This window comes from Dendrobates tinctorius, unplaced genomic scaffold (genome assembly GCF_039654945.1).
Source record: "Dendrobates tinctorius isolate UK_male_01 unplaced genomic scaffold, ASM3965494v1 ptg000059l, whole genome shotgun sequence".
NCBI classification, from domain to species: domain Eukaryota; kingdom Metazoa; phylum Chordata; class Amphibia; order Anura; family Dendrobatidae; genus Dendrobates; species Dendrobates tinctorius.
The window spans coordinates 4,539,657-4,555,906 of record NW_027361727.1 but is presented as its reverse complement, the minus strand read 5'-3'; the positions used below and the strand labels follow the sequence as shown (position 1 = coordinate 4,555,906).

The 16,250-nt window shown below is 46.1% G+C and overlaps 1 protein-coding gene across 1 annotated transcript in view; it reads left to right on the top strand.

Annotated features, from left to right (window-relative positions):
- The window catches only part of ZDHHC13 (zDHHC palmitoyltransferase 13), a 55,100-nt gene extending 42,153 nt beyond the window's left edge, over nt 1-12,947 (top strand). The window contains exons 13-17 of the mRNA XM_073578330.1: nt 374-467; nt 609-692; nt 775-932; nt 8,803-8,900; nt 9,974-12,947. Coding sequence (XP_073434431.1) covers nt 374-467; nt 609-692; nt 775-932; nt 8,803-8,900; nt 9,974-10,112 — 573 coding nt within the window. The 3' untranslated portion in view covers nt 10,113-12,947. The remainder of the gene's footprint in view (nt 1-373; nt 468-608; nt 693-774; nt 933-8,802; nt 8,901-9,973) is intronic.
- Nucleotides 12,948-16,250: the final 3,303 nt, after the last annotated feature.

Sequence of the window (16,250 nt, the reverse complement as noted above, 5' to 3'; positions counted from 1 at the left end):
TGTGACCAACCTGTCAATCAGTTCTCCCAGCGATGCTACAGATCGCTTGGAAAACGCTAGCATTTTGCAAGCTAAATACGCTTGCAAAATGCTAGTTTTTCCGCAGGAAAATCGCGGGAATTTAAAATGCGATTTTCCCGCGGAATGGAATTCCGGAATTCTCGCGGTAATTTCCGTGAGAGTTCCGGTACGTGTGAACTTAGCCTCACAAATAGTGTTGCATAGTTGGTGTCAACATGGCCTCTTAGGATAGGTATTTCAGTCCTTACAATCTGGAAATTGCTGCATAATCCAAACCACTTCCTCTGTATGTAATATTATGGCCATTAACTATTTGTGCTTGCCCTCATTAACCCTTTGTGTCATCCTGCAGGTAAAGAAGCCACTGAGGTCTATGCACTGTCACGCATGCAATGCCTGTGTGGCTAAATTTGATCAACACTGCATATGGACCGGGCATTGTATTGGTAAGCAACAATATTCCCCTGAAAATAGGGAAAACCATAGTATAATTCAAGGATTGTCACCCAACGTTCCCAGAAATGAATGGCAATTAAAATATTGTATAGTCATGATAACCACTTTTCTGAATCCTCCCGTCCCTCCAGGTGCTGGGAACCATCATTATTTTGTGCTCTTCCTCTTTGCCCTGACAGTCATGGGTCACTGGATGATCTATGCCTCCTCCATATGTAAGTATTCATCGTCACATGTGCGGCCACTCACGTTATGGTGCTTAATACATGATTGCATTGATTTCTTCTTTTCTCACAGTCTGGGTCAGTCAGTGCTCCACTAATTTACAGAAAGACGGCATTGGAGGTTTCTTGGCGGAGATTATATCGTGTTCCCCGTGGGTTCTGTATATCTTCGTCCTTGTGTGTTTTTTCACGGTGTGGTCTACGCTGATGCTTATACTCCAAATATACCAGGTAACAAAATCTACATCAATATACAGACATATTTCTCTAATTCTTTATCAAAGGGGCCTGATAGGTGCTTGATAGGGACTTTTTTGAGCTTTTTCCATCTGTGCCTCATTATTCAAAACTCCTCTTGGCCGCGGTTGCGTGGAAGATTTACTAGAAAGGTGGAGGCGAAGTTACATATATATAATTGCCCTTTTTATCGATATTTTTGCACTGTTGAAATGACTGAGCAGGATGTTGCTTCAGCCATGACTGTTGTGATCAAGTATCTTTTTGCCACAATTAACATATTTTGTGTATCACATATAAAACCCACAGCTACGACCGACCAAACCCACAGGCTGGGAGGTATTCGCTGCAGGAGTGTGTAATTCTGTACTATTACAATCTCATACTTTTCTTTATCCCCCTACTTTGTCCTAACTCTCCAGAATTAGGGGACCGAAGTGGCTTTGACTCCAGGATTACAAAAGAATAGAACTTGAATTAAGACTTATTACAAAGGTGCTTCCTTTTTAGATGCATTGACAAATATTAGTTTGTAGAGTTGAGCGACTTTTGGTTTTTTAGGGTCGCGTTTCGTTTCGTGAAACCCGACTTTTCCAAAAGTCGGGTCGAGCAAGATCGTCCGATTATAGGGAAAAGTCGGGGTCGTCCCGAAACACGAAACCCAATGTAAGTCAATGGGGAATAAAAGTCGGCAGTGAGAGGAGGACAGGAAACACACCTACAGTGCCCATTTGAATGCCAAAAGCATCAATTCTTCTTACTTAAGCTTGTCAACCTTAATTAACTTCATAATATAAGTTACGCACTGAAAAATGGGGGTTATTTGGCTAAAGTTGTGGGGGGGGGGAGGGCTGGCTGCAGGTTTTCATGTGCCCTGGGCGAAAGAGCGCCCCTTTAACACATACCACAACTCATCATGCTCCGATACGGCAGATAAATAGCGGTATAGTACAATGAAAAATACCTCACTTTTTACATCTCATGACGAGGCCCATCTATTTCTCCATACAGAATCATTGGTCCCATATAATGTTTGAAACAGTATATGATGAGCTCCACATAATGCTACAGTATATGTTGGTCCCCATGGATGAAGCTCCACTGTCTTATGGGCCCAAATAATGCTCCAAACATAATGGGCCCCATTTCTAATGCTCTAGTGTATAATGGGCCCTGTAAATGCTGCTCCAGTGTCTGATGTCCACCTTTGGAATGTTCCAGTGTATGGTGGGCCCCATCTATCATTCTCCAGAGTATAGTGCTCCCCAAAAATTGCTGTCCCAACATTGAAAACAATCAAATAAGTCTCCTCGCTAGGGAATCCCTGTACTTGTCTGGACAGGTGCTGTAGCTTGCTTAACAGCTCGCCAGCCGTTCTCACGCCCAGTATGGATTGCACGTGATTGCACAAAGGTTAGAAAGGGTACTGTATCCCTGGATAACATGTATGGATAGCGTACACATTCACAATATATGTCTCAGGAGGCAGGCTCAGACGGTGTCAGGCCCAGTATGGATTGCACGTGATTGCACAAAGTTAGAAAGGGTACCGTATCCCTGGATAACATGTATGGATAGCGTACACATTCAAAATATATGTCTCAGGAGGCAGGCTCAGACGGTGTCAGGCACAGTATGGATTGCACGTGATTGCACAAAGGTTAGAAAGGGTACCGTATCCCCGGATAACATGTATGGATAGCGTACACATTCAAAATATATGTCTCAGGAGGCAGGCTCAGACGGTGTTAGGCACAGTATGGATTGCACGTGATTGCACAAAGGTTAGAAAGGGTACCGTATCCCCGGATAACATGTATGGATAGCGTACACATTCAAAATATATGTCTCAGGAGGAAGGCTCAGACGGTGTTAGGCCCAGTATGGATTGCACGTGATTGCACAAAGGTTAGAAAGGGTACCGTATCCCCGGATAACATGTATGGATAGCGTACACATTCAAAATATATGTCTCAGGAGGCAGGCTCAGACGGTGTTAGGCCCAGTATGGATTGCACGTGATTGCACAAAGGTTAGAAAGGGTACCGTATCCCCGGATAACATGTATGGATAGCGTACACATTCAAAATATATGTCTCAGGAGGAAGGCTCAGATGGTGTTAGGCCCAGTATGGATTGCACGTGATTGCACAAAGGTTAGAAAGGGTACCGTATCCCCGGATAACATGTATGGATAGCGTACACATTCAAAATATATGTCTCAGGAGGCAGGCTCAGACGGTGTCAGGCACAGTATGGATTTGACGGCCCAGATTACACAGCGGAGGAGCAGGGAGAGGTAAAGATTGCAAATGCTGGGGCCCTGCCCAAGCAAGGGGGGCCCACTCGTGGGCGTCGGTACTGGCACTGGGCCCCTCATAGTACAGCGGTGTGTCTGACGGCGGGTGTGCACCACCACCGTCAGAGACACTTGATTGCACTATGAGGGACCCTGTGCCAGTGCCCGCGCCCAAGAGTCGGCCTACCCACCTGTCCAGGGCAACGGCACTCGCACGGTGTCGTGCGCTAGGTGGTGACCCCGGCCATGGGGGGGGAGGCAGCACAGTTAGGGAGTTTTAGAAAGTGGCATATGTTGATGTTGGACATTCAGCTGATGCAAAAGGCGAAATAGGTGAAGTACCAGGAAGAGGTGGACCAAAGCAAGCCATTTTTCTGTCACCCTATGTGTCATCAGGGGAAGGTGGGACAAAATCCTTGGAAACCCATGCGTGGTTCATTTTAATGAAGGTTAGATCATCCACATTTTGGGTTGACAGACGGGTCCTTTTTTCTGTCAGGATTGATCCAGCTGCACTGAAGACTCTTTCCGATAGCACACTTGCAGCTGGGCAAGCGAGCTCCTGTAAGGCATATTGGGCCAATTCAGGCCAGGTGTCCAGTTTAGCGGCCCAATAGTCAAAGGGGAATGACCTGTGTGGGAGAACATCGATATGGGAGGAAAAGTAGTTTGTAACCATAGTTGACAACTGCTGTCTCCTGTCACTTTCCATCGATGCAGTATTACCAGTTGTGTGAGCGGTATTTGAAAAATCAGTCCACAACATTGTCATGAAACCCCTGTCTCCAACGCCACTTCTGCTGTGTGCACCACGAACACCTCTGCCAAGCTGCCCCCGGCCCGTACGGCTCGTGTGAGAACCATCACCGCTGCTGTGTGCTGGGAGTGCCTCAAGCAACCGATTTACCAGAGTTGCTTGTTTATTAGCCAATATTAGGTCAAGGTTCTCCTGTGGCATGATGTTTTGTAATTTGCCTTTATAGCGTGGATCCAGGATGCTGGCCAACCAGTAGTCGTCATCGTTCATCATTTTGGCAATGCGGGGGTCCCTTTTTAGGATCCGCAAGGCATAATCTGACATGTGGGCCAATGTTCCCGGTGTCAATGATGCACTGCGAGTGCTGGTTGGAGGAGCACTTTCTGGCAAATCCACATCCCTCCAGTCACGCACAAACCCTGTACCAGACCTTGCCACGCCAACATTTTCACTTGCCCCACGAGATGCATCCTCCTCCCCTAAGTAATCATCCCCATCATCCTCCTCCTCCTCCTCTTCTTCCTCCACCTCGTCCAGGAGAGGTCCCTGAGCAGACAATGGCTGAATGTCATCAAGGATTCCCTCCTCCTCTTCCTCCTCATCAACATTGGCTGCAGACGCCTGCTCCTTAAGGTGCGTCAAAGTTTGCATGAGCAGACGCATAAGTGGGATGCTCATGCTTAGGATGGCGTCGTCTGCGCTTACCAGCCGTGTGCATTCCTCAAAACACTGAAGGACTTTACAAAGGTCTTTCAGCTTCGACCACTGCACGCCTGTCAACTCCATGTTTGCTCTCAAAGTGCCTGGCCGTGTATCCTCCCACAAATGCATTATGGCCTGCCTCTGCTCGCACAGCCGCTCCACCATGTGCAGGGTGGAGTTCCACCTTGTTGCAATGTCGATAATGAGGCGGTGGTTGGGAAGGTGGAGCAATCGCTGCAGCTTCTGCATACGAACGGAGTGTACAGGCGACCGGCGGATGTGCGCGCACAGTCTTCGCACCTTCTGGAGCAGGGCTGTTAACTCCGGATAATTTTTGAGGAAGCACTGCACCACCAGGTTCAAGGTGTGAGCCAAGCAAGGTATGTGGCTGAGTTTTGAAAGGGCTATGGCTGCCACAAAATTACGCCCGTTATCACTAACTACCTTGCCTGCCTCAAGATGTACACTGCCCAGCCATGACTCAGTTTGTCGCTTCAAGTACTCGGCCAGCACCTCGGCGGTGTGTCTGTCGCCCAAACACATCATCTGCAACACAGCCTGCTGACGCTTTCCACTAGCTGCTCGATAGGGGGACACATCGTGTGCAACAGTGGCAGCTGCAGATGGAGTGCTCGTACGACTGCGCTCTGTGGACGAGCTTTCGCTTCTGGAGGAGGAGGAGGAGGGTCGAACGCCTACAGCCAACTGTTTCCTATACCGTGGGCTAGGCAGCACTGTCCCACCACCGCTGTCCCCTGTGGACCCTGCATCCACCACATTAACCCAGTGCGCAGTGATGGACACGTAACAGCCCTGGCCATGCCGACTGGACCATGCATCAGTTGTGAGGTGCACCTTTCCGCTCACTGACTGCTTGAGTGCATGGACAATGCGGTCTTTCACATGATGGTGGAGGGCTGGGATGGCTTTGCGAGAGAAGAAGTGGCGACTGGGTAGGTCATAGCGTGGTACTGCATAGGCCATGAGTTCGCGGAGTTTCCACCAACCGAAAGGGCATCATCTCAAACGAGATTAGTTTGGCAATGTGGGCGTTCAAACCCAGTGTACGCGGATGAGAGACTGAGTACTTTCTTGACCTACTCATAGTGTCTGGGAGGGTGAGCTGGACTTGAGCTGCATATGGTGGAAGTAGCGGTGGACAGGGCGGACTGAGAGAGGGTTGATGATGGTGATGGAGTTGGTGTTCTTTCTGATGGCCTAGAATCAGTCTTTCGTTGATATAACAGTGGGATTCCCTGACTGCTGTGGCCTTGCAACGACACCTCAACATTTGCTGCTGTGCTAACCGGTGGGCTTACAGTGTGGGAAACAATGTAGCGTTGCTGACTACCTTCGTTGTGATCAGTTGCACATGTGGCACTTGAGGTTTGGTGTTGTGTCCACGCTTGCAAGTGCATGCTGGTTAAATGTCTAAGCATGCAACTGGTATTCAAATTTTTCAGATTTTTCCCTCGGCTAAAGGTCTTTGCGCACTTCTTACAGATAACCTTGGCCTGATCATGAGGATTTTGTTCAAAAAAGTGCCACACTGCACTCTTCCTACTTTGGCAGACATTTTGCGGCCTAGCACGCTGTGATCTTTTGACCCTCTGGACAAGCTGTCCAGCAACTCTTTTGATGTTTGGAACCTGTCTTTGGAGTGCTCCGGGCCTGCCAGATAACAGCTGTTGCGATGTCGATGTCTGCTGTGGATGCTCCTCATCTGAGCTATTGGAAGCAGCACCCTCTTCCCCCAATGGATGCCAATCTGGGTCAACAACTGGGTCATCCATCACCTCCTCTTCTATGTCATGTGCACCTTTCTCTGTGTCACCGTGTATGGTGGTATAGTGTGCGGGAAGGGGCACCTGAGTCTCATCAGGGTCAAAATCTGGCTCTGTACACTGCGAGGACAATGTAGTGCTCTGAGTGAATGTACCAGCAGAATCATCCATCAGCGGCTGTGCATCAGTGCACTCCATGTCAGATTCATCTTGGCCTGGGTAATTCACCATTTGACTTGATAATCCAGGCATGGTATGTGAAAACAGCTACATGGAGTAATCAGTAGTATGGCCTGCGTCATCCTTCAATCTTGGTTGGGGTGAAGGACACAAGGAAAGGTGTGGTTCATGAACATGAGCCTCCAATGACGACTCAGTGCTTTTACTTTTTACAACTGAAGAAGAGGAGGCGATAGAGCTGGAGGCTGAGTCAGCAATGTAAGACAAAACTTTTTCCTGATGCTCTGCCTTTAAAAGCGGTTTGCCAACTCCTAGAAAACTAAGCGTTCGAGGCCTTATGTAGCCAGACGATGACGCAGGGTCAGCACCTCCTGCATTCGGTCCTATTTTGCTCTTGCCACTACCATCAGATCCACCACCAACACCATCATTACCAGCTGCCAACCCCCGCCCAATTCCACGGCCTCTTCCACCAGCCTTCCTCATTTTTGGTAGAAATGTAGACAAAATCCAACAAACTATATAGTAATGTAAAACAAGGTACAAGGTGTCTATAGGACAGGGGAGATTTAGAATTTCTGCACACACTTGTGGACAGTGGACACTTTTAGATTGTGTGAGGCCCACTGATATCTGAGCGCTATGTGACACGCTCGATGGCACAGCTGCCTGTGACCAAAGTGACGAGAGGATAATGGAGATTTTGAATCTCTGCGCACACTTTTGGACACTGGACACTTGTGGATTGTGTGAGGCCCACTGATATCTGAGCGCTATGTGACAGGCTCGATGGCACAGCTGCCTGTGACCAAAGTGACGAGAGGATAATGGAGATTTTGAATCTCTGCGCACACTTTTGGACACTGGACACTTGTGGATTGTGTGAGGCCCACTGATATCTGAGCGCTATGTGACACGCTCGATGGCACAGCTGCCTGTGACCAAAGTGACGAGAGGATAATGGAGATTTTGAATCTCTGCGCACACTTTTGGACACTGGACACTTGTGGATTGTGTGAGGCCCACTGATATCTGAGCGCTATGTGACACGCTCGATGGCACAGCTGTGACAAAAGTGACTAGAGGATAAGGGAGATTGGATTGCTTTTAAAAAAGCAGTTTGGGGAGCAGTGGGTAAACAGCAATGCCAGCGTGTCAGGAAGCCTTAAAAGGCAGCCCAACAACCAACACCACTGATACACCACTATATAGCCTCCCCTTGCACTGCACACACAGTGACTTGTGTGTTGTGCAGGCCAAATCGCTAGCAGCAGAAGCAGTTTTTTTGTCTTCTTCCCTGCCTAACGCTCTCCCTACAGAATCAGCAGCAACCTCTCCCTATACTAAGATCGGCAGAAGTAAGATGGCGGTCGGCGTGCACGCCCTTTTATACCCCCTGTGACGCCCACCAAAGCAAGCCAATCACTTGCATGCCCTTCTGAAAGATGGTGGTGACCCGTGCCTAGGTCATAACGTTGCCCACAGTGTCCGTGGATCCTGATTGGCTGAAAAAGAGCGCAAAACAAACTTTTGAAACGCGACTTTGGCACGTAAGTCGCCGACCTCATCCTAGGGTCGGGTTTCGTTTCATGAAACCCGACTTTGCCAAAAGTCGGCGACTTTTGAATTTTTTCGACCCGTTTCGCTCAACTCTATTAGTTTGTAATAGTGGGCACAGTCAGAAAAGTTTCTACAGATTTTGTTATACTCTTCTGAATGGTTTAGAAGTCTGCCTTACTGAAGAACCTGATGGAAGGAGAGGAGGAAGGTTTTGACACCAAAGGACAGAATAATAATAATCTTTATTTTTATATAGCGCTAACATATTCCGCAGCGCTTTACAGTTTGCACACATTATCATCACTGTCCCCGATGGGGCTGACAATCTAGAAACACTAGTGCACGCCCTTATCATCTCCCGCCTCGACTACTGCAACCTCCTACTCTCTGGCCTCCCCTCCAGCACGCTGGCACCACTCCAGTGCATCCTACACTCTGCTGCCTGACTAATCCACCTGTCCCCCGCTATTCCCCAGCCTCCCCCTATGCCAGGCCCTTCACTGGCTTCCTATTGCCTGGCAGAACATATTTAATGCATTGAACAATTGATAAACTTCACATTTGTTGTCTTTCTTTTTGTAGATCATATTTCTGGGTCTAACAACTCAAGAAAGATTCAATATCCAGATGCAGAACAGATACAGTAAGCACCAAGTGCCACTGCGGAGATCTCCCTTTAAGTAAGTGTTCTCTGTGCATGCAGTTCATCTGTGTCTATTCATTGGGAGACACATGGCCACAAGGCACAACGGCTGCCTTTAACCTGTTAAACGACCATTGATTGGCTAGATACACGCTGATCAACGATCATTTCATGGCCTGTTTAGCTATGCCGTCCACATGTTCATGCACATAATATGATCATTGTTTGCACTTGGGGAATCTTGTTCATGGCAGCACATTACTTGTTTACACAGAATGATGTTTTGCCAAGAACAATGATTTTTTAATTCCGCTTTTAGAGCACGTGCACCCAGTGTCTTTCAGGTGCTGGCATACACGTATCATTTTTGAAGCCGAAGACTGCATGCAATGTTTTCCCTGAATTGTCTTTTCTGATGGCATATTGGATGCCTTTTTGCATCAGCTATGCCGTCAGCGTTCAAAATTTTTATCCTCTTATTATATTGCATTCATTTTATTATATGGCACTGCGTACTTACAATTGCTCATTTTGTCTTTCTGCTCAGCTAATTCTTCTCTTGTCCGTTAGGTCTATGACCTCATGTGATTAGAAACTGATGAGCCGAATCCTTCTACGCTCTATGTAGAGACAGGAGGACAATTTTCCCTGCAAAAGTCGAGTCACTGCAAAAGTCCCTGGGAGGAGGGAGCAGCTGGGTCAGGAGTTGAAGAGGGGAATGATAAATATATTGACAAGAGACTTCCTGTTTCTACATAGAGCAGAGAAAAGAGAAGAATTAGGTAGAAAGACAAAATGAGCAATTGTAAGTACACAATGCTGTATATGATGACTGCAATATAATAAGAGGATAAAACCTTTGATGGGAGGAGAAGTGCTTCTTTAATATTATATAAATGCTGCTTGTTCTGTTTCTGTTTGCTTCGTTGATCGACCATTTGTGCGCTTAATTTCATCTATTGAATCAGAAATGGTCATTTTTAGCATCTGTGGATGTGGAGTTATCATTTAGCTAACCGCTTGCATAGAAATGCATAACCCTGTGCCATCTTATGGCTCATCCTGTTCAGTATTAAGCAGTAGTGATGACCTGAATTTTCTGTCTTCCAGCCGTGGCTGTATTCAGAATCTGGCAGATTTCTTTCGTTGTCAGTGCTTCGGATTAATAAAAACCAATCCCGTAGATTGGACACAGCAATACCACAACATCTTCCAGGCCTCCATGATGAGGGGTGCCCAGTCTGTCTAGAGGTACTCTGTGACACAGAAGCCATCCAGTGCCTACTAGTTACCACCATCCTGGGGTGACTCGCTAAGACGGGAACACCTGGGGGACCCTCGAATAGCCCACCCTCCGGAGGGATCTGCAGGACCTTTGTCTGTTTACGAAAATGAGAGTTCTCAAGACGTACCTTATAAAAGTTTCTGACTGGCCTGGATAGTCCAGGACACTGCTAGGTTCTTGCCTTTCCATGTGTATATACAGTGTGTGTGTGTGTGTGTGTGTGTGTGTGTATGTATATATATATATATATATATATATATATATATATATATATATTAGTACCTTGGTCATGTTCACCTTTTACAAATTTTGTATACATAAAAAAACACAAAGTAGAGAGCTCTTCATTTCCAGACTCTGCTGACGCTTTTGTATCTTTCCATCGGCTTATGAAAGAACAAAAGGTGGTTATAAAAGAGGATTGATTTCTCCTAAGGACTAAGAAGGGGCAGTTGTACATATATATTAACATTCTAGTTTCTGGGGGCCCTATTTCATTAGCGTTGTGACAACTATCTTCTGTTGCAGACAGCAGAGGCCAAGTAACAGACAGGTAGGGCAACCCAAAGACAAGCTGCATTTTTTTTCTAATGGCTATAAGAAAGATTTGTCCAGGATATAAAAAAAAAAAAAAAAAAAATCTGGTGATTTTCCACATGTCTCTGTTTAATTTGCTGCCGCGATCGCGCGATATACGTAAAAGCATCCTTGCCGAGGCCAAAGAGCAGTTGCATTGGTCATATAAATGTACGGCAAAGTAAACGGAGACAGTCGTGGTCCACTGGAGTCGCACCGCTGAAGTGGTGGGCAAACTAACAGGTGAGGTAGTTGGTTTTTCACTGGTAGCTGGCAACTATTGAAGGCCATAGATAAAAAGATCTCCTTCACCAACCCTTTCTTCCCATTAGGAAAGAGCATACGTGATTTTTTGCAATAAAAAAGTGTCTTCCTTTTTGCATATCCTTAAATGCACACTTTCAGCTGGAAAATGGCAAACAAGAGTGGACCAATATATTTTACAATTGGTTTAGCAGACGACATCTGCATCTCCTCTGTCTTTGGCACATTAAGGCTATGTGCCCACGTAGCGATTTAATCCGGACAATGAAAACCGGACTCCTTCCCAGAAATCGCGCGTTTGATTTCACCGCGATTTTACCGCGATTATGTTCGCGATTTTGCCGCGATTTTCGCATGCGATATTCAAGCACTTTCCAAGCGATTTGAAGCATCGCTTGGAAAGTGATTGACAGTGTTTGACAAGTGTGACCAGCTCTTTACTATTGAGGCCGCCTATGCGGCCTCAATAGTAAAAGATAGAATGTTAAAAATGATAAAAAAATAAAAAATCGGGGTATATTTACCTTCCGACGTCCCGCGCTGTCTCAGTGACGCTCCCGTTCCCAGCGATGCCTTGCGAGACCTGTGATGACGTTGGTCTCGCGTTGCTATAGCGATCTCACGAGACCGCTAGAGTCATGCAAGACTACATCATCACAGGACCTTGCCGCAAGGCATTACTGGGAACGTTGAGGCCGGGAAGGCAGTGCAGGACGTCGGAAGGTAAATATACCCCGATTTTTTTATTCTTTTTTTCTTCAGGGGTATGGTACCCAGGGCCTGGAGGACAGTCTCCTCTCCTCCACACCGTGGGTACCAACCGCACATGAGACGCTTAACTTCGCGCATGGTGGGCATAGCCACATGCGGGAAGTAAGCGATTCTCATGCATTCCTATGGGTGCGGAATCGCGGCAATTCTTTGCGATTCGGCACAAAAGAATGAGCATGCTGCGATTTTTTTCCGCGATGCGATTCTGCCGCGGAAAATAGCGCAGCATTAGCACAGCATGTGCGGAATGCATGGGGTGCGTTCTGTACACTATTTTTAAACGTTTTCGCAGCTTTTTCGCGCCGAAAATCGCTGCAAAAAACGCTTCAAAATCGCATCGTGGGCACACAGCCTAAAACTTTGTCATTCTTTTACATTATTTACTTGCGTTTTATATAATTTTTTACTGCAAAAAGTTTTTTCTTTAGCTTCTACCTTTTTTAATATCTCTGCTTGCTGGCATTAAAGAGGTATTTCCATCTCCAAGATCCTATCCCAATATGTAGTAGGTGTAATAATTTTAGCAAATACCTCCAATTATAAATGTAGTATAGTTCTTCTGATTCGCTATGTTGCTTACCACATGTGCAGGGCATTGCTGTGGTTACGATCACTCATAGTGACAGCTAGTTGTTAGTGGTCGTAACCATGGATACCTAAGCTACTGCAATCCCTTGCACATGGGGTAAGCGACATAGCTATTTAGAAGAACTACACTACATTTCTAATTGGAGGTATACCTACTACATATTGGATCGGCTCTTGGAGATGGACATACCCATTTACGTTAAAAAACAAACAAACAGCGCTCGCTTAACACAGCTCTGTCAAAATGGCATACCGTAATTTATTATTATGCGTTTATATAGCGCCATTTATTCCATGGCGCTTTACATGTGAAAAGTGGAAATATAAACAAGTATAATAAACGTGTAAGACAAGGGACACACACAAGTACATAAGGAGAGGGGACCCTGCCCACAAGGGCTCACAGTCTACAGGGATGGGTGAGGATACAGTAGGAGAGGGTAGAGCAGGTCGTGCGGTGGTTCAGTAGACCGAGGATCATTGCAGGCTGTAGGCTTGTCGGAACAGGTGGGTCTTCAGGTTCTTCTTGAAGGTTTCCGTTGATGGTGAGAGTCTGATGTGTTGCGGCAGAGAGTTCCAGAGTATGGGGGAAGCACGGGAGAAGACTAGTATGCGGTTGTGGGAAGAAGAGATAAGGGGGGAGTAGAGAAGGAGATCATGAGATGAGCGAAGGTTGCGTGCTGGTAGGTACCTAGATACCATGTCACAGATGTGTGGAGGAGACAGGTTGTGGATGGCTTTGTATGTCATGGTTAGGGTTTTGAATTGGAGCCTCTGGGCAATAAGAAGCCATTGAAGGGCCTGGCATAGGGGGGAGGCTGGGGAATAGCTGGGAGACAGGTGGATTAGTCGGGCAGCAGAGTGTAGGATGGACTGGAGCGGAGCCAGAGTGCTAGAAGGGAGGCCAGAGAGTAGGCGGTTGCAGTAGTCGAGGCGGGAGATAAGAGCATGCACTAGTGTTTTTGTGGTTTCGTGGTTGAGGAATGAGCGGATCCGGGAAATATATGTTTGAGTTTGAGGCGGCAGGAGGAGGCGAGGGCTTGGATATGTGGATTGAAAGAGAGCGCAGAGTCGAGGATCACCCCAAGGCACCGAGCGTTGGGGACTGGGGAAAGAGAGCAGCCATTGACATTGATGGATAGGTCTGGTGGAGGGGTAGAGTGAGATGGGGGAAAGATGATGAATTCTGTTTTGTCCATGTTCAGTTTGAGAAAGCGAGCAGAGAAGAAGGCTGAGATAGCAGACAGACATTGTGGGATTTCAGTCAGTAAGGAGGCGAGGTTGGGTCCAGATAGGTAGATCTGCGTGTCATCGGCATAGAGGTGATACTGCAAACCGTGGGATTCTATGAGCTGTCCCAAGCCAAAGGTGTAGATGGAGAACAGTAGGGGTCCTAGGACAGAGCCTTGAGGAACACTGACAGACAGGGGGCGAGGTGAGGAGGTGGTGTGTGAGAGGGAGACACTAAATGTCCGGTCTGTTAGGTATGATGAGATCAAGGATAGGGCCAAGTCTGTGATGCCAAGAGATGAGAGTCTGTAGCAGGAGGGAATGGTCTACGGTGTCGAAGGCAGAGGACAGGTCCAGGAGAAGGAGTACAGAGTAGTGTCGCTTGCTCTTGGCGGTTAGTAAGTCGTTAGTGACTTTAGTTAGGGCAGTTTCAGTTGCGTAATAAGAATGATTTTTCATCCTCCTGAATGTAAATGGGAATGTTTCCATTCCCTGACAACAAGCAGAGATCTTAAAATTGGTGAAGTATGGAGACACAGGAGTTGACCGGTATTTTTCAGGTATATCTGCACCTCTTGTTACGTGTGTGTTAACACCCGCCGAGCGGCCGCACTAAACGACCGCCATTCAGTAAGTGTGCTGATCAGTGGTCGTTTATTATCCTATTCAAATGCGCACTGAATGGCTTACAACATTAAATAAGAAAAGGGAGAAAAAACAAACTAGCTGACTGAAAAAAGACCTTTAAAATATAACTTTTATTGGGTAAGTATAAAAAAATAACCCACCAATAATGAAGGTGCCGTAGTGCATAAAAGAGAATTAAATTGTTAGAGGAGTAGACACATAAATAGTAGGAAATCTGATAGTCTATCCTCACTATTTATTATTATTATTATTATTATTTATTGTTATAGCGCCATTTATTCCATGGCGCTTTACATGTGAGGGGGGGTATACATAAAAACAAGTACAATAATCTTAAACAATACAAGTCATAACTGGTACAGGAGGAGAGAGGACCCTGCCCGCGAGGGCTCACAATCTTCAAGGGATGGGTGATAATACAGTAGGCGAGGGTAGAGCTGGTCGTGCAGCGGTTTGGTCGATCGGTGGTTACTGCAGGTTATAGGCTTGTCGGAAGAGGTGGGTCTTCAGGCTCTTTTTGAAGGTTTCGATGGTAGGTGAGAGTCTGATATGTTGTGGTAGAGAGTTCCAGAGTAGGGGTGATGCGCGAGAGAAATCTTGTATGCGATTGTGGGAAGAGGAGATAAGAGGGGAGTAGAGAAGGAGATCTTGTGAGGATCGGAGGTTGCGTGCAGGAAAGTACCGGGAGACCAGGTCACAGATGTATGGAGGAGACAAGTTGTGGATGGCTTTGTATGTCATGGTTAGGGTTTTGTAATGGAGTCTCTGGGCAATTGGGAGCCAGTGAAGGGATTGACAGAGGGGAGAAGCTGGGGAATAGCGGGGGGACAGGTGGATTAGTCGGGCAGCAGAGTTTAGAATAGATTGGAGGGGTGCGAGAGTGTTTGAGGGGAGGCCGCAGAGCATGAGGTTGCAGTAGTCAAGGCGAGAGATGATGAGGGCATGGACTAGGGTTTTTGCAGATTCTTGGGATTGCCAGTAAATTGTCTCCTCTAACAATTTAATTCTCTTTTATGCACTACGGCACCTTCATTATTGGTGGGTTATTTTTTTATACTTACCCAATAAAAGTTATATTTTAAAGGTTTTTTTTCAGTCAGCTATTCAGATGCACACTGAACCATCAGTATTTGATTGTGCACTGCACATAGGCTGCTATTGTTCTTGGCACCACATGCCCTGTTTAAAGAAGGCGCCGCGCCGCTGAGAACAATATTTTTTTTTTTAGTGGAAACCAAAAGATCATTTCACCCAACGAGGAAACGTTTTGCTCATTCGTCGGGTGATTGCAGCCTATTTTAGACTGCAGACTTATCATGAAACTGTGAGCATGCAGTGTAATTGGCGTCTTGGCTACACGGCTGTACTGTGACTATCGGATTGGGGGTACCACAGTAATCCGGCATCATGACAATCCGTACACTCATCTTAAAGATGATCCAGCCAATAACCCAGAGTATTTGCTAATCCAGACTCCTGTTTTTGGTGGTGGAAACGTCATGAGAGGTGAAGTCTTCTGTTATTTCATGCTATGCTGTATGTATGTATGTTAAATGTGAAGTGTTCATTAAAACATTTCTTAGAATTTGACTTTGTTTTCATTTAATTTTTTTTTTTTTGCCATTTGGTTCTTGTACCTAATTTATAGAGATATGTGTGGCACTAAATTTTGGTAACTAGTCACAAAAAGACACCTAAAAAGTTAACAACTTTCTATTATGGTAGAATTAGTTGCAATGGACTTTCCTAAATGTTTTTTTGTATTTCGCTTGCTAATCACAGCATGAAAAATACAAGCTGGGACTGTAGGAGATAGAGGTCATATCTTTAGGAAATTTGGGGTGGGCAAGAAGATGCTCATCCTTGTGGCTTTATATAGAGAGACTCTGCAGTGAGAAACTGTCACTTATTGATGTTGCGTAATTTTTTAGGTGCCACTGGGGTCAGGGCAACACACTCTATTTAAAAAAAAAAAAAAAAAGTAAAACTGCACCAAAATATATTTTCAATGTTAAAGGAAGTCTG